Raw genomic sequence first — 22,104 nt, 5'->3', positions numbered from 1 at the left:
CAGAGGAGGAAGGACCTTAAGAGAGGACAACTCTTGTAACTGTTTCATTACAGACTTAAAAAAAAAAAAAAAGGGTCTTGCTCAAGGCTCCACAAATGGCTAGTATCACAACCATTTCTTATGTTAGCAACAAAGAATGCCTGGAATTCCAACTCTGCTCTCCAAATCACCTCTCATTTCTTAAAGTACTTGTAAATATCTTCACCTCTGGCATGAAACTTGGGCTTAGATATCAGATAAAGTCTACAGTGGAAATTTTGAGTGTTGAAATAAACCAGTGCTGGGAGAGAGACAACTGTGTCTTCTATCCAACACTGATTCTCAAGGTGTGGTCCCAGGATGACCGACGGACCAAGGAATGGAGAGTTGTAGCAATCTGGTTGGGAAGATTGCCATGTATAAATTTTTGCTTTTAGCTATTTCATTTTTCAAATGGCACCTCATCAAAAAACACACAAAAAACACACCAGATGTGTTTTTGCATAGCAAGCAGTAGCGGTCAGGGACCTCTGAGAATCGCCCCCAATGTGTCAGCACAGGAAGTGCCGGAGAACTTGCCATGAGACTCAGGCAGGCAGTTTCCTCATTAGCTGGACCAGTTTTCTCATTTCAGATGTCCCTTCCAGATTTATGAGTCTGTGCTCTATCAAATAAGGAACTATAACATGGAGCTTAATATAGTGCTAGTGCATAAAAAATGCTAAATTAATGGTAGTTAATATAGACAATACTCGAACTTTGATTTACATATAAAATGTGAGCAGAAAAGCACACATGAACATATACATATGTATTTTCACATGTGTACAGGTATACAGCTTAACTTTCCAAACTGAAAATGGTCAAGTAAATCACACCTAGATTATGAAACAGCACCCCAGAAACCCTATCCAGTTCCCCTCTTTTTTTAAGAGAAGGGGAGATGGGGGGTAGAGAGGGAGTGGGAGAGAGAGAATCTTAAGCAGGCTCCACGCCCAGAGCAGAGCCCAATGAAGGACTCCATCTTACCACCCTGAGATCATGACCTGAGAGTCAGAAGCTAAACCAACTGAGCCACCTAGGCGCCCCAGCTCCAGCTCCCTTCTAATCATCCCCCCGACCAAGTGCAGCCCAACTTCTAACAGCACAGTGTGCCCTTGGTAAGTCTGGCTTATTCTGTTCCACAAACTGTACGCAATTGTAGGACATTAACCCTAACTGTTGTGTGGTATATCATTTTGTGAATATGTAACAATCTATGTATCCATTCTGTTGATGGGCATTCAGATAGTTTTCATTTTGAGGCTATTATGAACAGCGAACCTTCTAGGTTTTGGCAAACATATGTACACATTCCTGTTGGATGAATGTGTGTGTGTGTGTGTGTGTGTCGGTGTCTGTGTATTGGGAGTCTCTGAGAAGCAATCTTTTTAAAATTAATGTGAAAAGCTCTAGAAGTTCTGTGGTATACTGGAATGAGGAAAGTACACTGATCATTTTGTGTAGTCTCTAATATTGTACACTTAGCATGGTGGAACACAAAAATAGAATTAGCCAAACTTCAGTGAATGCTTTAATTGATACTTGTAATAATTCTCTCCACTTCAGAACTACATAAAAGGAAGACAGTATTTCACCTACTACCAATAAAAAGTGTAATAATAAACAAACAAAAAGAACTAGTTCTGGACCTAGATGGGTAGCAGGAGATTTGGATTCCAGTCCTGACTCTTCCTACTCCCTATGACATTAACAAAAGTACTTTCACTCTCTAAGAGTAAGCTCCTTCCTCTCTAAGTGAGGGAAATGATCTGGAACAGCGATTGGTAAGACACAGCCCACAGGCCATATCTGGTCCCCCATCTGTGTTTGTAAATAAAGTTTTCTTGAAACACCACCAAGCCCATTCACTGGAGCGTGACACATGGTTGCTTTTGTACTAGAATGGCACAGTTGAGTAGCTGTGACAGGCAAAATATAAGCCGAATATGTTTATGGTTTTGTTCTTTATAGAAAAAGTTTGTTACCTACCACACCAGAAGACCACAGCTTTTTGCAATTCTAATACTTGACTCTGTACGTCCTAAGACAAAGAGTTGTGAAACATCAAAATAATCACCAACACCTAAGATGGCCTCCTAGCATAATAGAACAGCATAAAATTGAACTCTTGAGTACGGAGAACTATCCTGTGGAAGCCCACATCCATAAAAAAGATATCAGTTTTGGGGTACTGGCTTCTATGGAAACATTATGGGAATAAACAGAAATCCCAAGTTCATAAGCCCTACTATGGGCACCCGTGTTTGCATAGGGAAGCATGCACGGGAAAGGCAGAAATAATTAAATGAAGTTAATACTTTATCTCAAACAATGCCTATCACTTCAGCTTTTGTGATTAATATAAATAACCAAAGAGCATATTCATTGTTTCACAATGCAAGATGAATAAAATCCCTCTTTGCGGAGAGGCTAGCATTGATGACTGCCAGAATTCTACATCTACTTACATTATCTTGATTAGAGAATGGGCTCTCTCTATTTTTCAAGATTGTCTCTTTTAAGAGTGTTTAATAGCATACACATCAAGTTGTGAAGGAACGAGGGGGTACCCACCTAAACAGGTATACCAGCTAAATTAACCCAGGTAATCAGTGGAGTAAAATACACCACTGCTAGATTAGCTTTACTTCCCACAGTGGACAAGCTCAGATCACAAGCTCAGAGATTAAGTATGCAGAGAAACATGAGCAAAATCTGCTCTTTCAGGTATATTTCAAATTTTACTGTCTACCTCATCTATTAAAAGTTCTAAATATTTAAGTGCTTGCATCATTATCTTTGGGATGAAGACACTGCACTGCATTCATAAAACACAGATCCTACCAAGAAAGAGGATTGCTACATCAATGTCACACCTGAATACTATTTTAATTAATTCACAGCAAACACCAACAATGCTTGGAAGAATTCTTCTCGGATTCACTGACAACATAGTTCTGGGTCTGTATGGAGCACTGGTGTGAAACAGACCATGTTGAATTATACTTAAAAACTATACTACTGAATATTCCCTCAATGCCTGTGTAAGCTGGACTGGTTTCCCATAGTATGTATAAAAATGACAGTGATGTTTCAGCAGAGTGAGCGTGGCATTTAGAAAATTTGTGTACAATTACAATTTGCCCCCTCGGATATAAATGTATACTTATTTGAGAAGACTGCTGAGATCGTTTTTTAGGGATAAGGCTCAAGATTAGATCAGACCCTTCCAAATCTCACCCAATGCTGATATTTTTTAACAGGTGAACTTTTCTTTTGTAAGTAAAAATTGCAATTGTTAGGTGATAGCGCAAAAAAAGTAAGAGTCAGAAAATTAAAATACCTTTTTCCACGTCAGGAAAATTCACTCTTTCTCCTTCCTTCTGTACTGTGAAAGGGCAGTCACATTCTTTCCCTTCTTAATGTTCAGATCAGAGGTATCTATTCTTATTAAAATTATACCTTTCTTTAGAATTCTCTCATCAATTTTGAGAAACCCTTCTGGATAGTACCCTAACATCCTTTCTACTGATATAGGTAACAGAATCTTTTTTTTTTCCTTTAAATCCATGGAGGTCATATAACTTAACTCTGACCTCTTGTACAAGAAATAATCTAACTAGGTAAAGTGACCTCCAGCTAGTTAGGGGCAGAGGCAGGTTCCAAGCTCCCCAACCAATTACCTTCACCCTGCAAACTGCCTTAAACACAGGCTCTTTGAGGGACACTTGCAAGTTCACGTAAAAAGCTGGGCTTCAGAACCAGTTTGGGTTTCTAGCCGTGTTTCTGTGCCAGCACTCTGACTTGCATACTAGTGGTGTCCACTGTGCAGCAGGATCCTGGGTCTATGTTCCATTTACCAAGAAGCACCAGGGTCAAAGCCTGAGGCGCCGCACTGGAGAAGAAAGTGTAAGTGTGGCGTTATCAGGAGATGAGAACTCAAGATGAAGGAGGACAATGAAAACCATGTTTTGATAAAAAGCAAACAGAGAAAGGCATTTGGAGACCATCTATGGTCCAACATCTGGAAGCAATCTGCATTTGGAGTCAAAATCATATTTCACTAAATTAATTCTCATTTGTAAATACCTGTTAAGTGTCCACTCATAGTTTTGTCATGACTGTTGAATAACTGTCTGTACTTCAGTCTGGATGACTGAGGGACAGCCCACTCTGCCACGGGAGGGACACTGTGGGGAAAGAGGAGGGACAATGAGGAACGTATTTAAATTCTGTAACAACAGTAAACTAAGAACTTCCCTAGAAAACAGCTTTAACATTTAATTCACCTTCTAATCACTACTTCTGGATTTTGTGTAATGAGTACTTCTGAATTTTAAGGTTAGAAACATTTCTCTCAAAACAGATACGCTCGTTATTTTTCCAGAATCAAGGGAAAACACAACAGACCAAGTGACTGTTCCAAGTCACAGATACAATTCATAATTTAAAGGTTCTACAAAACACAGAAAAATCTCCTTGTCACTGAAGTGATACGCTAATGCCCAGGCTTTTCCAAACTTCTAGAAGTTTTCTTTCAGCTTAAAAAGCAATGCTGATAGCAAACAGATAACTGCCTTTAAAGGTATTCATTCTTTAATATTTATAACTTTCTATTTAGCAAAAACACATTAACTTCTTAAGGAAGGGAAATCATTTCATTCTGGGAAGTTTCAATTCCCACAAATGCTGAGAGAACAGAACCTGTCCAGGGTCATGGTGAATCAGGGGAGCGGTAATGGGAGGAGCTTTGCTTTCTTGCCGGCAATCCAGTGCTGACCTTTCCCTGCCCAAATGCATCAACTCTGACCCAAGGAAACCGCTACCAGCAGTCAGTGGGGTCTACGCCTCCTTCGTGATCAGGTCTCAGGGTAGTTCCTCACAACTATAACACTGATACCTATAGCTTATCAAGAGCCTGGTGTCTAAACAGGGCAATTTAAACACCATGGCTAAGGTCTCGGTAAAAATGGCGTTCCACTTCCAGGATAGGTTATAACTAATGTCTCATTTGCAATTTCCTTTGATTCCAACAAAAATATCTACTTCTCATACGTAAAAACAAAATTTTAATCATAAATGAAACCTTTTAATCATTTACATATGTTATCTATGCCCTTATACTTAATAATACACACTTCATAAAGTATAGGAAACAGATCCCAAATACTTGGAAAGTATCTAATTATATTCACCTTTTCAATTATTATAAATTTCTTAGTAAAAAACACTTACCAGGATCGATTCTGCTGTGAGTAATTCTGCAACAACCTTCTCATTTTAAACTAACTAATATTTTGCTGATTCCCACTCTTGCCTACTTGTCAAAAGCTAATTATCTTTCTCTTGCACCCCAGGAATATAGGGTGTTGCACACAGAAGCTGCCTCAGATTATATTTATCAAGTCATAGTTTTCTGCTGAGACTTTCCTGAAAATTTAAATGCACGAAAAACTTCATTAACAGGTAACCAAAAACTAGATGCCACATTCTAAAAATTTGCCAGAAATTTAAATTATTGAAAAGATGACTACCAAAAAAACCCCCAAACCAGTTGTCTTAATAGCATTAATGTTTGCTAATACTGATTATTTGTTCGTTCTTACGTCACAAATCAATTTTAAGGCAGGCTTGAAAATCTCTTGTGGAGAGGCACAGAAAACTCAAAACTTCAGCATGGTAAAGGAGAAAGACTAACAAAGAAGGAATTTAGTGTCAGTTTACATCTCAGCTCTGCCTTGTGGTAAAATGCAAACCGTCAGTGAGGATTCTAACCTCTCAGGGTTTTCTTCTTCATTCACAATTCTGAGACAGTATCTACTGCAGGTGGTTGGGGGCTGAGTGGGATTACGGAGGTGTTTGGCAAATAGATGCTCAACAATATTCCTGAGTCATAGGAGTAAAACCTTAATTGAGTGGAACGCAAATACCTGTATACCACCATTAACTCAAGTTTCCAGAGCAAACTTCCATGGTTAGGAACTCATGCCTCAAAATCAGAAAGAACTCGGTTCAACTCCTGTCTCTGTCACTTCTGAGTTAGGCTATTTCGGGCAAATTACTAATGTCTCTGAGCTTCCTCCTTATCTACAACATAGAGAGAAGAATCTAGTCATCTTGTAGGGAAGATTGTGAGCATTCCAAGAGCTAATGTGCATAAATCAGCATTCAGCATAGTACTTTTCACTTACGGATTTCCTTTAAATCATTTTATAAAGGGTTATAAACTGTTCAGTTATAGTCAACACACTCTTCTCTTGAAAGTGGGAAAATGACTTTATTCACTTAGGAAAGTTCTAACGAGGACTAAAACAAGAAAAGATAGAAACATCTTCACTTACATCCCCTTTTAACTGCAAAAGTTTGGAGATGGCTTACAAAGAGACCTAACGTTTCATCTTAGTTCAGCAGTATGCAAGGGGGAAATTAAAGGTAAAAGGAAATAAAAATAAGAAAGATAATATGAAACTAAGATTGGTCAAAATAATAAGCAGTAAGGTCATATCAGCTTTCAAAATTGGGCCACATATTTGATCAGTAACGACTGTCCACTAATCTGAATAATTCATTTCATAAAAGGTGGTTTTAAATAAGGTTTCACAGTAACAATCCACAGAGATTCCATGAGATTATCTGAGATAGAATAAAAAGAAGGTGGACTGTGGCTCTAATCTTCATCTAAAAAATTTTATACATAAATTCTTAAATGATTAACATAAAATAGTTAATTTTCCCCTCCTACCTGGAGTTCGATTTCAATATTTTTAAACATTAGTAAAACTGGTACCTATTTGTTTTCCTTGCTAAAAAAAAAAAACACCCAAAGCTTTTTGAGGCAATGTCATGTTCTTTCTTTATCATCTCTGCAACACGTAAGTGATAAAACCTGGTAACATTATCCAGAACTAATTATTGGCATGCTACAAAACAGAAAATAATAAAGAAATAGCTAACTCATTTTCAGTTTTAGGAGTTAATCAGATAATGGCTTTAACTCAACTGCCCATTTAAAAACAAGCACACTTACCTAGCCACATCGAATGACTGCGCCTTCTGTAATTTAGTGTTTAATTGTGACCCAGGACCAGATCTACTAAAGGAAGAGCTCTTTGGCAACGTGGCTGCTGTAAAAATAAGTAAATGTTGAATAATTTTAATCCTACAAAGAAAAGAAACATTTCCTTACTAACGAAAATGAGAATACACAGTCACCAAATCTGAGGCAGAAATTAGTCTTCCCTTATCACCCAGGACTCAAAAAAGAGTTATTCCCTCCTCGCTCCCTGCCCCTTGCCAAAAAATTTTTCAGATTTACTCATTCATTCCTGCTGAAAATCACCTTCCTAAGTAGAAATGTTTACAATCCATGGATTTAACTCTTTGTTAAACATTTCATTATCACATTTTATGGGATCTACACAGATAGCTAACAAAACAACAGCTTAAATACATAGGCTATGGCAGTTCCTTAACTGTGCTGAAAGTATGAGTTCCAGACAGAAGAGCCAGAAAGTCCCAGCCTTGCAGTCCTGGCCACACAACATGGGATGCTAGGGAGGGTTGGCAGCTCTTGTGTCTGATTCTCATTTGGGCCGGTTAGTGGTGAGCCAGGGAAAGACTCTGAGCCTTAGTTAACCTCATCCCCCTCATCCCTGCCTACTATCTTGCAACATTTGCCATCAGCCACAAAAGAAAGAAGACAGAGTGCATGGATTCACAGATACTACTGGAAAAGCAACTGCAACAACTTTCTCAGCTGTCATTATCTGCGGACATGGTCACAAATGAAAGGTGAAATACATGAGACAAGAAAATCTTTAAAAAAAAAAAGGAAAGGGAAAAAGGTGGAACATTTAGATTCTTTGGCAGACAGATCTTGACAGATGTAAGAAACCCACGAAGCTGGGCAGAGAAAAAATGATTCAAATATAATCATTACCCATGGTTAAAACCCAGGCCATCCTCACTACTGAATTACGCAGACACATCCAAAGTACTTTAAAAAAAAAAACAAAAAAAACTTCCCCCAGGGGCTTCTGGGTGGCTCAGTCAGTTAAGCATCTGACTCTTGGTTTGGGCTCAGGTCATGATCTCAGGGTCGTGGGATCAAGCCCCGAATCAGGCTCCATGCTCAGCACAGAGTCTGCTTGTGCCTCTCCCTCTGCTCTTCCCCCTGCTCTCTCTCCAATAAATAAAATCTTTTTTTTTAAGATTTTATTTATTTATTTGACAGAGAGGAAGAGCGAGCGAGCACACAAGCAGGGGGAGCAGCAGAGGGAGAGAAGCAGGCTTTCCGCTGAGCAGGGAGCCCAACGAGGGGCTTGATCCCAGGACCCTGGGATCATGACCTGAGCCGAAGGCAGACGCTTAACCGACTGAGCCATCCAGGTGCCCCTAAATAAATAAAATCTTAAAAAAAAATACTTCCCACATTGGATAAGAATTTACTAAGATTTGTAGACCACATCTATAGTTTATGCTTTCTTCTCACTAAGGGGAAGAGACTTTTAAGTCTTAAAATGAAATTAACTACACCAGGAACTTTTTCATCCTTTCTTTCAATGAAGAGAGCAGGTAATACTCCACCCTTAATGTATCTAGCCATTTAATAAACGTCCTTCTCCCTTCCACCTGCTTCACTATACCTCCTCAAAAAAAAGGAATATGCAATTTTCCTTTTTCTCCCCCCACATAATCCTACTCCTAAGGGAATGGCTTGTTTATCAGCAATTCATAGCAGCTGAAGAAAAGTAGTTGCTTACACATGGAAATTGTAAATGTTCGAATACTACCCAAACTTGACTTGCTTTTGTCAAGCCCTGGAAAGGAAGTTACGCTCTTGGTTTTAGCTGTTCAGTTCACCTTCGCCCATAATGGTACCAGAGCTCCATCATTTCATTCTCCTTTACTTCTCCCTGGCCTAGCAGAACCCACTTACTATGTCGGAAAAAAAATGAGATATTTAATTTGAAAAAGGAAGATACTTTCCTCTGGAACCAAATGCCACTCACATATAATCAGAAAGTGAAGACAGAAGATTTAGCTAGAAGGAAGAGTTAAGATACACGTTGTAAAAATTCAGTGTGTGGGTTCATCAGGTCACGTACCAGGATGAGCAAATGCAGGGAGAGGCTGTATGACAGGGGGAGCCCCATTAGCCAGAGGAGGCACTGCTGCTGTAGGAACAGAAGATACCAGAGGTGGAGACATTCCCACAACTGGAACGGGTCCCATTGGCACTGAAGCGACGGCTGCGAGCGGCGGCATGCCGGCGAGACCTCCTATACCTAGGAAGGAAGAATTCCAACAAAATTCACGCGGAATCACTGGTCCACATTCAACAATAATTAAGCCAAGAGTGTTCGAAGAAACAAATCACTTTCCAGTTGTAATACAGTCCCATTTAAAATATAAATTCAGAAAAAAATACATATATAAATTCAGATTAATCATTTTGGAGAACACCAAAAATTACATCAAGGATCACATCATAAGGGCACAAGACCCAACGTGAAGAGGGACCTACCGGCCACAGTTGAGGATCAATAAGAATCATAACTGGAATGGAATGAGAATTAAATTTATGAATTCATAATATTTAAAAACAAACAAAAAAATCCCAATTGGCCATCATAGGTAATAAATGTATTCTGAAAACTAGTATAAATAAAGGAGGAAAAGAAATGAAACATCCACCCTGCCTTTCCTTTACATACTGAACCTCAGAGTAACCAAACATTTGACAGGGAAGTTTCTCTTTATAGAAGTATTCTAACCAGAGTGAAGAAATGATAGAATGAAATAAATGTTTCCTTCCTTTTTTGTTTCTTTGTCTGAGCTTGGGAAACTGTGACATAGTAAGAAATACCCATCTGGCCTTGGTCCCCGGTTCCTGGTTCCTGGCAGAGCTCCTAAAACCCTTGCGATTTCCTGACTCACAGGAACATCTTTTGTTACAACATTTGGTCTTTGCCCCTGGTTCCTGACACAGGAGCTTCTAAGACACCTGGAATCTCTGGAGTGTTAAGAGTGTCTTTTTGTATTTGGACAGGGTGACTTGGTGGCTGAGGGCCCCTAAACAGGTGCAGGACAGAAGCTGGTCATGGGCAAGACCACAGCATGGTTAGGGGGGTGCAACTTTCGATCCTCTCCCAGCACCTCCACCTCCACACAGACCTCAGGGGAGGGTAGAGGGGCTGGAGACTGAGCTAATCAATGGCCAAGGAAGGATGTAATCAATCACACCTATGTAATGAAGCCTCCATAAAAACTCCTACAGTATAGGGTTTGGAGAACTGCCACGCTGGAAAACACAAGCACGGGCTGGGAGGGTGGCACACCTCAACACCATGAGGACAGAAGCTCTTCCACTCAGGACCCTTCCAGGCCTCGCTCTCATATACCTCTTCATGCGCCTACACATCTGAATGTACCCTTCGTTATATCCTTTACAACAAACTTTCCTTGAGTTTTGTGAGCCGTTCTAACAAATTACAGAAAGGGGAAGCAGGGTGTGTGGGAGCCTCTGACTTTGTAGTCAGGTTGGACAGAAGTATGGGTACCCTGGGGACCCAGTGCTTGTGACTCAAGTGTGAAGTGAGGGCAGTGTCGTGGGACTGGGCCCTTGCACCCATGGAATCTGACATTAACTCCAGCAGTTACCGTCAGAGTTGAGTTTAATTATAAGATAATAAGTTAGTGTCCAGAGAGTTGGAAAATTGGGTGGCGTGGTTCTTCTGGACACAAAGTTCTTGGCTTAGTCTTTCCTTGATAATCCTAAATATGTCACTCCATTTTCTTCTGAGATAAAGCACTGCTGTAGGGAAGTCTGAAGATATTCTAATTTTCCTTCCCTTGTAAGTCATGTGCTTCCTTTTTCTACATACCCAAATAATTTTTTGTTTTACTAACATTTATCTTAGTGCTGGTTTCTCCAGGCTGATATTCTCGAGCACATGATAATCCTCTTTCAAACACAGTTTCAAATCCTTTATTTCCAGGAAGTTGTCTTCAACTAGTCTTTACCATTTGTTCTCTTCCCTTGCTTTGGTTTCCTTCTTTAGGGACTCCAACTATATTTAATTTCCTTTGCCTCAATACTGGTCACTTTTTCTCAAATCCTTATTATCTCTTGTTAATTTTGTTTTCATTCTTGAAATCTTACTCTTTTCACCTTCTGTTTCTCTTCCAATAGCATCTCTTGTGCTGCTTCTAGTTTGGTCTCCATTTCTGAAATGACTTTTTTTTTCTTTCTCCTTCTTTCCTGAGTTCTGGCGCCTTGTTTCCAAGGCTTTAAAATTCTGACTGTGTTGGTCTTCCATGACTTGTGTCATTTTCTTAGTATTTTTTTAGCTTGTTTTGAAATTGCAGGTTACCAGGGCACCATCATTCTTCACAGGGGTGTTATTCAGCTCTTTCTTCTCCTTTTTCTAATAATAACTTTGTGTGGGATTTGACCTTGCCCGATACTTCCTGTTGCTCATTTTTATGTGAGTCTTGCTTCCTGGGATTTCCAGCCTCTGTTCTCCACCCCCACGTTGGTCTGGACCTTCTCCTTCTTTCGTGTCTGTGTGGCTGCCCTGCTCAATTTGGATTCCACTCCAAGTCATTTCTCCTCAGTGTGGGGATTTGTCACAAGTGGAAGCCTTGTTGGGCCAGCTTTTAAATAGCTGCTACGAAGATCATCATCCTCCTACCAACTGACTACCTTTCCTGAATAAATATTTTCTAAATATTTCTAAAGAAATGCATCTAATGGAGGCTGTGTTCTGAACACAATCTCTCTTGAGTATGCTAAATCTTAATTCCTGAAATTTTCCCACCTCTCCTCAACCATTGGGTTTTCCCTCTCTTCTCTAAAAATGCAGGGGCCCTTCCCATCCTAAACACAGCCTTCAGCTGACATGCTCCTCCAGGTTTCTCTCTCCTTCACAGTAAAACTCTCCCCTCTTCTAAGCCTCCAAACAGGCTTTTGTCTCCACCGCTCCAATGAAACTGTTTTTCAAGGTCATCTTTGTCAAATCCAATCACTTTTCTGTCCCAGTCTTTCTCAGTCTCTCAGAAGCAACTCAAACAGTAGAATGCTCCCTCCTCGAAAAATGTTTTCTTGGCTATTAGGACACCAACCTCCTCTTGCTTCTTCACTTTTACTACACCTTTAAATGTCACAGCATGGCAAGGCTTGGTCCCAGGTCTTCTGCCTGCTCTAGCTACACATTCTAAGATATTTCATCCAGTCCCAGGGATTTCAGTGCTATCTATATTCAAATTCTCCCAGAGCTGATGGATCCCTCCTCTGAGATCCAGACCCATGGATTCATCTGCCTCCTTGGAAATCCACTAAACCCCTCACACTTAACAAGATCAAAACCTGATTTACTTTTCCTCCAAAAAAAAAAAAATCCCTGCTCAGCGGGGAGCCTGCTTCTCCCTCTCCCTCTGCCTGCCTCTCTGCCTACTTGTGTTCTCTCTCTCTGTCAAATAAATAGAATCTTAAAAAAAAAAAAGGAATTATTCTGTGTGTAATAGTCTTACCTCCACTAAAGGAAGAAGATACCAGGCACACTCACAGAATTTCCTGGAATACAGCTGGCTGCCCTTACGCAAGTCATACTATCACTCACTACATCCCCTTTTCCTCTCAACAGAGGAAAGTTGGAAGAAAATGGTTGCTCAACCCCCAGCTAGCCTTAATTCCACGTGTTAACATGTGCCTCAGCACCCATGCAGACCACGAACCGTGGAACAGTGACGTTCCATGCCCATATGGTTTGGTGAGAATGAAGGTGGGAAGAGAGAAGGTAGTAAGGAAACCAAGAGCCTCTGAAAAACTGTATGTCTGGACAGGCTCTACCTCCCTCTTTAGGAATATGCAAACTCTTCACCTTCTTGGAATCTTGGTTCTCTCATTCATGTAAGAGGGCTAATAATTTCTGCGGATTTTAGGGTTATTGTTGTGACCAAATAAAATACAATTCGTGAAGGTATAAGATGTCAAACGGCCAGGAAATGCATGGTCAGGGAATTTTTACTATTAACTAGAAAATAATGATCCTAGTAACAAATGATTTTCTTCTCAAGTAGCCACACAAGAAGTGTAAAAAAAAAAATTATCTTGGGTTGAGCTGAGAGGTGGTAACTAGAAATACTAGCAAAGGTCAGATGTTTGAGCAAAGCTAAGCAAACCTGGTTAGGACACAACGTACTTTTAAGTTCTCTCATATTCTGATATTGCCTGGTGATTAGCCTCTTGAAAATAATTTAACTGAGGATGTCAATGTGACAAAAAGGAGGGATAGGAAAGGCAGTGGAGAAGCCCCGGAGAGGAGCTCAGGACTGACTGGCAGAATGGCAGCTCAGAAATCCTAGGTTCCCTTGGAGGCAGGGGCAGCTCACTTAAGCAGCGGTAAAACCCCCTGGGGCAAGCGAGGCCGCAACCTCACGGAAATAAATCAGCAGTGACTCCAGAGCTGAAAGTGCTGCTGCAGAATGGAATAAGAGAAGACATATTAAATGTTAGGGGAAGAATCACTGACCCCCTGGGTTTGAGGGGAAAAGAGGAAATGGGATGCCTCTGGTTATTTGACTCTCTGTCCCCCCGAGGTATCTTCTTGCAGCACCAGAAGGGAAGCCAAAAGAAAACCCAATACACTTCAGCTGTTTTAACCCATGGGTCCTGACCAAAGGTTGGCTACAGGGACCTTCAGGGATTCAGAGCCACTTGCACGTAAATAAGCTGGCTAACTAAGGACTGAGGGCTGTGAACACACAATGGACAAGGCCGACAAGGGACCTGGTCACGTGGAATGGTCTGTAGGTACTCCTCACCTCAGCTCTTCCTAGCCTTTGCTCATGCGTGATCTCCTGAGTTTCTTTTTTGCTCTTGGATCACGATCCTTCTTGCCTTACCCCAAACCTGCACCCTTCCCCTTATGACCACAAGTCTTGTGGCTAAACCTCACCAAAAGAAAGGCAATGCATAGTTTTTAATTGTAAATCTATTAAGTAAAACCACAGCATTTATTTATCTCAGCTTATCATTAATTGTATCAGAGACAACCTGCCTTACTCTTGACTGCCCCCTCCCAAACCTACTTCATCATATCACCTGTCATCAGATCTATCAGGAGGAAGAAAGGGAAACTCTAGTCACAATTTCTGTGTTTTGTTAAAACTGTCTAAGAACTCTCTTGATGAATCAGATATTAGATCTGATTACTGTAATCTTTAAATCAACCTAAATCATTAAAGTCTAGGGTGAGAACAGAGAAGAAATCAGAACTCTTGGTGACCTTAGTCAATTAATTACTGATTACTTTTTAAGAAAAATATCTGGCTAAAAGGTATCTTTTTACCGAATTGTGTTTTAAACTGAGATACCATTTATTTTGTCCTGCTTCATTCTGTTCCAAGAAAGCATTTAATGTGGCCAGTTGTCTCAATACTATGAATTTAAAAATATGTTGCTAGATACCATTATCCAAAGGAGCTGTGTAGGCACAGGGGAAAACAGAGGCTATGGAAACAGAAAGCTGAAAGGAAGCATAGGGCATTGTGAAGGGTCAAGGACGCAGTAAAAGCAATGAAAAGACCCAAGATGCAGTAGCAGACCGCAAGTGTATTCCTTTTACCCTGACCATCTGGACCTTTGCTTTCATTCTGATTACTAGTATCTGTTAAATAGAAAACCACAGGACCTAAATGGGGTCACTCGGGCCAAGTCACCAAACCCGGGACTTAACACCCAAGCTAAGGGCAGTCAACCTCCCCCAGCAACATTGCCTTAAGCAGTAAGTCGGGAATTTTGAGATCAGCACCAGGGAGGTCATCTGTCCCAGGGGCCCTCTCCATCCCCCAAAGGAAGATGAGGTAATTGACCTGATAAGACCCCCCAGCCTTCCACTCCAGGGAAAGTGATCTCACCAGGTACAGTCCTTTCTTTTCTCTTGCTAATAACTTTCTTGCCCCACCCTCCTTCCTGTAAAATCCTTCCATTTCAGACAACTCTGAGCTCCTCTCTGCTTGCTCCAAGGGATGCTGCCCGATTCAGGAACCACTTAATAAAGTCAATTACAACTTCAAATTTACTCAGGTGAACTTTTGTTCTTTAACACATGCTAGGGCTCGAATGTGAACATGGTCTTCTCCTCCAGCATTACCTGCCTACAGAGGACCAGGACCATCATTTTTTGAACAGAATTGCCTCCTAGAATATCACAAGGCTACAAACTGCAGAGGGGAAAAGGGGAAAAATTATTTTTAAGATCTACTGAAATATAGGAACCAAGTCCTTTTCAGACTTACCAAAGGCTGGTGCACTAGAAATAGCAACGGGTTGCTGTTTCATGACAGGGGGAAGTGCAGAAGGGAGTTGATATCCTTGCAGCTTGAGTTTGATGAGTTTCATAGCAATGGAAAACTCTACTTGATCCATTCGTCCATCATTGTTCATATCAGCTAGTGCCCTGCAAACCAACATCGAGGGCAAGGAATGACTCTGACCATAAAAGAATCTTTCCTAAACCACCCCTCCCACCCACACTTCTCAGCTCCCTTTATCCCTGGGGCAAACAAGAGAAGAAAACCAGGCAGACCAAACCAAACCAAAACTTGTTTCCCAAGCTATAGGGAGTAACCTGGGAATACTGACAAGGTTTTGTATAAAAGTAAAATACTTTCCATTGTGTTATTCTTTACTTATAGGATACATGAAGTAATTTTCAGTCTGAATGCCAGGATATGTACTTTGGATATCAAATGGGATTCTTTTTGAGGTGGGGAAAAATGTTCTAAAGTTGGATAGTGCCCATGATTGCACGACTCTGTGAACACACTAAAAACCACTGAATTATACATTTAAAAAGGGTGAGTTTTATTGTGTGAATTACGTCACAATAAAGATGTTAGGGGAAGGGGCACCTGGCTGGCTCAGGGTCATGATTCAAGCCCCATGTTTACCCTAAAAAGATATTAGGGGGAAAAGGGTATGAAAAGAGAGTTTATTTCTATGGAGAGTTGACTAGATGGCACCAACTCCTCTGTGGGGTTCCACGAACCTCACCATGGAGACTATGCTACAATATAGTTCTACTACCTTTAAAGCTGTGAACATTAATTAAATGAGCTTACACATGTAAAAACGGTACTCAGGCATAAATGGTCAAGTGTAACTTGCAATGACTGTTTTCCTCCCCAGGTTTTAATTTTTACTTTTTCTTTCTTTTTTTTTTTTTAATTGAAGTAGATTTGACAATGTTATGTTAGTTTCAGGTGCAATGAGCTTTAAGCATATTCTCTCAAAGAATCTTAATAAGCAAAAGAAAAGGTTTTTACAAGTGGAAATGACTTTATGCAAACTACAACTGTGCATATTCACAATTAATCTTTTTAATTTTTTAAATTAACATGTATTATTTGTTTCAGGGGTACAGGTCTGTGATTCAACAGTCTTACACAAAACCCAGTGCTCACCACAACACACACCCTCCCCAATGTCCATCACCCAGCCACCCCATTCTCCCACCCTACTCCCCTCCAGCAGCCCTCAGTTTGTTTCCTAAGATTAGGAGTCTCTTATGGTTTGTCTCCCTCTCTGGTTTTGTCTTGCTTCATTTTTCAACTCTTCTGCATGAAAAATGTTCATCCCTTGGGGCGCCTGGGTGGCTCAGTCAGTTAAGTGTCTACCTTTGGCTCAAGTCATGAAACCAGGGCCCTGGGATCAAGCGTCACACTGGGCTCCCTGCTCAGCAGGAAGCCTGCTTCTCCCTCACCTCCCTGTTCATGCTCTCTCTCGCTATCTCTCTCTCTCAAATAAATAAATAAAATCTTTAAAAAAAAATGTTCATCCAGATTTCATTTTTTAGTCTAGATATTAAAAATGTTAAAATGATCTTTTTTAAACTGATCTAGTTTATTTGAAACAACAAATGACAAGACCAGCTACTCCAATTAAGTTACGATGACTAGCCATCTTTTAAACGAGCCATATCTAGGTAGTGTCCAAAAAAGACAATTAAGTTTGATAGAAAATTATCCTATATTGCCGGAGTTAACTCAAGGAAAGAAAACATAAAACACAATGAAAAGCATGACATACAACAAATATTAAAAATCTCTAAAAGTTGTAAGAGTCAACACTATTCTTTTAAAAAGTAAAAAAAAGGGGTGCCTAGGTGGCTCAGTTGGTTAAGCACCTGCCTTCAGCTCAGGTCATGATCCCAGGGTCCTGGGATCAAGCACCAAGGCATTCTCCCTCTCCCTCTGCCTCTGCCTGCCATTCCCCCTGCTTGTGTTCTGTCAAATAAATAAACAAATAAAATCTTAAAAAAAAAAAAAAGGTAAGAAAAACTCATAAAGTGGGAGATGGGCTACAGAAACCACATTTGTGCCTCAGGTAGGTGCAGACCTCGGCTCTCCTGCAGTCAAAGATCCCCTTCAGCAAACCCCACCAGTGGAGTCCGAATTCCATTCACCAATAGTGAGCCTGAGGGTCATTCCGCATATGGATCTTGGTCACTTGAATTCGTACATGAACCGCTCATTCACATCCTTTGTTAATAAGTTTTCTGATGGACTACATATGTCTTTTTCTTGTCAGTTTATAAAAGATCATTGTATGTTACATATCCACTGTTTATCTGTCAATTGTTGATTTTTTTAAATTTATCATTGGTCCGTTTGTGTATAATATCTTTACTGTAAGAAATTCTACATTTTTATACCATATGATTTCACTTACACGTGGAATCCAAAAAACAAAACGAACAAACAAAATGGAAACAGACTCATAAATGTCAAGGCACTGTTACACACTTGAAATTAATATAATACAACTTTTATTAACTAATCTAGCCTCTTCTCGCGGAACTAAAAAATACTTTTGCTGTATATTATGTTCATGTGAAGTGATACCTATTTCTGGATTATCTACTCTGAACAATTCCCAGTTCAATACGACAGTGATCTGATCATACTGACTCCATGGTACAGTCTGGTATCTGGCAAGACTTTTCTTTTCTTGGGGCGCCTGGGTGGCTCAGCTGGTTAAGCGTCTGACTCTTGGTTTTGGCTCAGGTCATGATCTCTGGGTCATGAGATGACGCGCCATGAAGGCTCCCTGCTCAGGGCGGCGTTGCTTGTGTCCCGCTCCCTCTGCCCCTCCCCCACTCGCTCATTCTCTGCCTCTTTCAGATAAATAAATAAATAAATAAATAAAATCTAAAAAAAAAACTTATTTTCTTGAATTTTGTTCGGCTATTCACAGATGTTAGTTTTCTTCCCTATGAATTTTAAAGATCATTTATCTATTCTACAAACAACCCTACTGGGATCCAAGCTGCAACTGCATTAAAGAGCCCACCGAAGACAATAGTTTGTCTGTCTATCTGTTCAAAATTTACAGATATTTCCTTTAATAAGATTAGATAACTTTGGGGGACCTGAGTGGCTAAGTCACTTAAGAGTCAGTTAAGCACCAGACTCTTGCTTTCGTCTCAGGTCGCGATCTCGGGGTCATGGGATCAAGCCGCGTGTGGGACTCCCCACTTAGCAGGGAGTCTGCTTGAGATTCTCTCTCTCAATCTCCCTCTGCCCCTGCCACCCCACTCTCTCTCTTTCTCTAAAATAAATGAAAAATAAATCTGTTTTTAAGAAGGATTGATCACTTTTTTTACGTAATTACTTTTCTTTTTTTAAAAGATTTTATTGATTGACTGACTGAGAGAGAGAGAAAGAGAATACAAACAGGGGAAGGGGCAGAGACAGAAGGAGAACAGGCTCCACACTGAACCCGGAGCCCGATGTAGGGTTCAATCCCATGACCCTGAGATCATGAACTGATCTGAAATCAAGAGTCAGATGTTTATTACCAACCAAGCCACCCAGGCGCCCCAGTTACTTTTCTTATTAAATGCATTCTTGGGAGTTTTATCATTTCCATCACTATTTTATTTTATTTTACCTACTTATTTATTTATTTATTTTCATCACTATTTTAAATGGAACATTTCCCCGTTTCCATATTTCGGTGCTTATTTCCAGCACAGAGAAAAATTTTGCTTTTAACAATCATTTATGCTATATTCAGCTATCTTACCAACCTTCTATAGATATTATTTTTTAACCTAAAATCTCTTAAGTTTGTTAAGTATACTATTACATAACTAGCAAAAAAGAGTTAACTTTCGTTTCCAATATTTATACACTTCCTCTTTTTTATTGGTCTTACTGCCTCTAAGACATCATTGAAGGTGTGAGCATCCTGCTAAGTTCTGGATTTCAATGAAAGGGCTGCAGTGTTTCACTGTTTAGACTAATATTTGGTAGTGATCTTTAGAAAATAACCTAACATATTTAAAAAGTTTCCTTTCTACATATTAGAAATGGTTAATATATATATATATATTTTTTTAATCAAATGCCTACTCAGCATCTGCTGATCTGATCACACTTCCTTTTATCTATTGCTATAATATTGAGAGAACGCCTTGATTCTGAACCAAACTTGCACCCCTGGCATAAACTCAAGTTGGTCATAATTCTGAATACATTGTGGAATTCTATTTGCTAAGATTTTGTTTTGATTTTTGCATCTATATTCATAACTGAGACTGGTCTCTGGTAGTTTTATTTTTGTAACTATCTTTCAGGTTTTATAAAGGAAGTTAAATAAGTAAAACCAGAGGGTCAACTTTCCTTCTTTTCCTAAGTTTTTCTAAAAAGATATTCAGCTCTATCAGATGATTCTCAGGGAAGAAAAAACATGCCAACAATCAACATCAACAGGCATACTTAAAAAAAAAAAAATCAAGCAGAGAGATTCTCACTCCCTATTCCCAACATCACAGCCCCCCAAAACATATTTTCTAATGAGAGACAAATATCCAATGTGGGATAATGACTAGTTGGGAGAGAAGAGACTTTTTAGACCTGTAAGAGTTTAATTAGAACAATTTCATGTTTCTAAAAACCTTCCACTCAAGTGCCTCAGTGAGAGAGGTGAGGAGACAGATAATTCTCAAGTTCCAGGTGCTTGACTTTAAGCCACCCACCACAATCCCACATTTTTTTTTTTTTTTGAGAATTTTGCGTGATCTTTCTTAAAACCTTTTTTTCCTCAACTAACAGAACATAACTGTTGGGACTCATTGATAGTGATAACTCAAAGGACTTTATACAAATACAGTAGTTACTGCTACAACGCTCAGCTTTCTCCCCACTCCCCACTCCCCTCTCCCAACGAAAAAGCTGGAACTCTGGAGGAGCTGAAATTCTATTTCTCTAGGTTTCTCTGCAAAAAAACAACCTCAGCTCTGCCATCCACTTTCATCTCCCATCTATAGTTTACTCATGTCTAATAATCCCCCTGAAAGATTAACTAAAAGGCTAGGAATCCTAAAATTAAATTCACAAAACTTCCAAAGTAAAAAAATACATATGCAAAAACAAGCTTAAGTCAAAACAATTACTGTATATGACTCTTAAAAACAAACTAATCTTAAATACATAGCACACATACATAGCAACAGGCAGGGCTGAGATGAGAAGGGGACCACAGATTTTGGCATCTTAAGGGACAAATAAACCATGTATCCCTCTCATGCACTTTAGGTTACAAATCCAAATTAAGGGAAATCTGGCATCTTCTACAGAACTACCTATGCATTTACTCTTTGACCTAGCAAATCCATTCATAGGAATTTACCATGAAGATACACCAACAATATAAAAATGTTTATGATTTAGCACATTCCTTGCTACATTATTCGAAATAACTGTAACGTACACACACACACAGGAGACTGGCTGAATATACTAAGTTGTATTTTCTACAATGAGTACTATGTAACTGTAGGAAAAAAAGAGAGAAAGAAAGACATCTCTATGGAATGACACCAGTGATTTCCAGAATGTGTTAAGTGAGAAAAGCAAAGGACACAGGAACATTGAAAGGCGGTAACCTTTAAGTAAGAAGGAAGAGGGTATAATTAAAATTCAGATACACACACATGATATATTATGAACCTGCTGTTTTTTCCACAAAAATAAACAAAGGAAAGATGATAAGAAACTAATTCAGTAGATGAGCACAGGGACGGAGTGATATATATATAGAGAGAGAGTTATAGACTGAGGACACAGTCTCTCTGCATTCCTTTTGGTACAGTGTTGCCTTTTGGAACCTTGTTAATGTATGACGTATTCAGAAATAAAATTAAGTTCACAAACAAAGGAGATCCCTAAACTGAATAAAAACAAAAACAAATCAACCCAACCCTATTTTAAGTAAATCACATACCCAAAGAGGAGGAATAACAGAGGACTTATGTATCCTCAGTCTATAACCAACAAGAAGTATGAAGTACTTCTGAACTCCAGGGACTGTTTGGGCAGCGGACCTGAGTGTGGCAATGCTGAAAGTACTCTTTATTCTAGGACTAAAGGACAAGACCAGCCTCTGCTCATGCACCTCATTCCCTGCACTGGAGCTGAAAGCCCGTGCGTCTTTAGGGCCCATCTACCTACAAAGGCTGCTCACAGGATACCCACCTCTCACTGTGCAGATCAATCCAGCCTACTTGCTCATTCATTCATTTGCTTTTTCATTCAACAAATAATTCTTGAGGGTGGCACCTACTAAAGTCTAGGCCCTTTCTAGGAATTGGTGTTAGTACTGTGAAAAAGACAAGAGAAGATTCCTGCCCTCACAGAGTTGATACTTCTGGACAAGCAGACGCTAAATGAGAAAACTAATCAAATTCTTCCCCATGATGTTAGTGCTGTTCAGAAATAAAACGAGGTAGTGGGAAAGAGAAGACAGTGGGTAGGAGCAGGTAGGCAGAAGGAACTACTCTAGATGGGTGGTCAGGAAGTACTTCTCTGAAACCGGAAGGGTACTCAGCCAGCCAGCTGTGTGAGGATCTCGAAGAACCGAAGAACTCTATTACAGATTACAGCAAGAGGAAATAACAACCGCAATGCCCCAGAGGCAAGGAGGAGCCTGGCCCATTTCAACAGAGAGAAGGTCAGATGAAAAAAGGCCAGAGCCAGCTCGGGTTGGGAGCCTAGAGAGGACTTTTTGGGTTT

General features: G+C 39.9%; 1 protein-coding gene across 5 annotated transcripts in view; it reads right to left on the bottom strand.

Annotated features, from left to right (window-relative positions):
* The window catches only part of ITSN1 (intersectin 1), a 209,368-nt gene that overhangs the window by 115,884 nt on the left and 71,380 nt on the right, over positions 1-22,104 (bottom strand). For all 5 annotated transcript variants that reach the window (XM_027583377.2, XM_027583373.1, XM_027583375.1 and 2 more), the window contains exons 5-8: positions 15,325-15,485; positions 9,129-9,308; positions 7,049-7,145; positions 4,111-4,211 (exon numbers count right to left, since the gene is read on the bottom strand). In XM_027583377.2, the coding sequence (XP_027439178.1) occupies positions 4,111-4,211; positions 7,049-7,145; positions 9,129-9,308; positions 15,325-15,485 (539 nt within the window). The remainder of the gene's footprint in view (positions 1-4,110; positions 4,212-7,048; positions 7,146-9,128; positions 9,309-15,324; positions 15,486-22,104) is intronic.

Source organism: Zalophus californianus, chromosome 1 (genome assembly GCF_009762305.2).
Source record: "Zalophus californianus isolate mZalCal1 chromosome 1, mZalCal1.pri.v2, whole genome shotgun sequence".
In the NCBI taxonomy this organism is placed as follows: domain Eukaryota; kingdom Metazoa; phylum Chordata; class Mammalia; order Carnivora; family Otariidae; genus Zalophus; species Zalophus californianus.
Note: the sequence above shows the minus strand (reverse complement) of the source record. Positions and strands in the feature narration are given on the sequence as shown.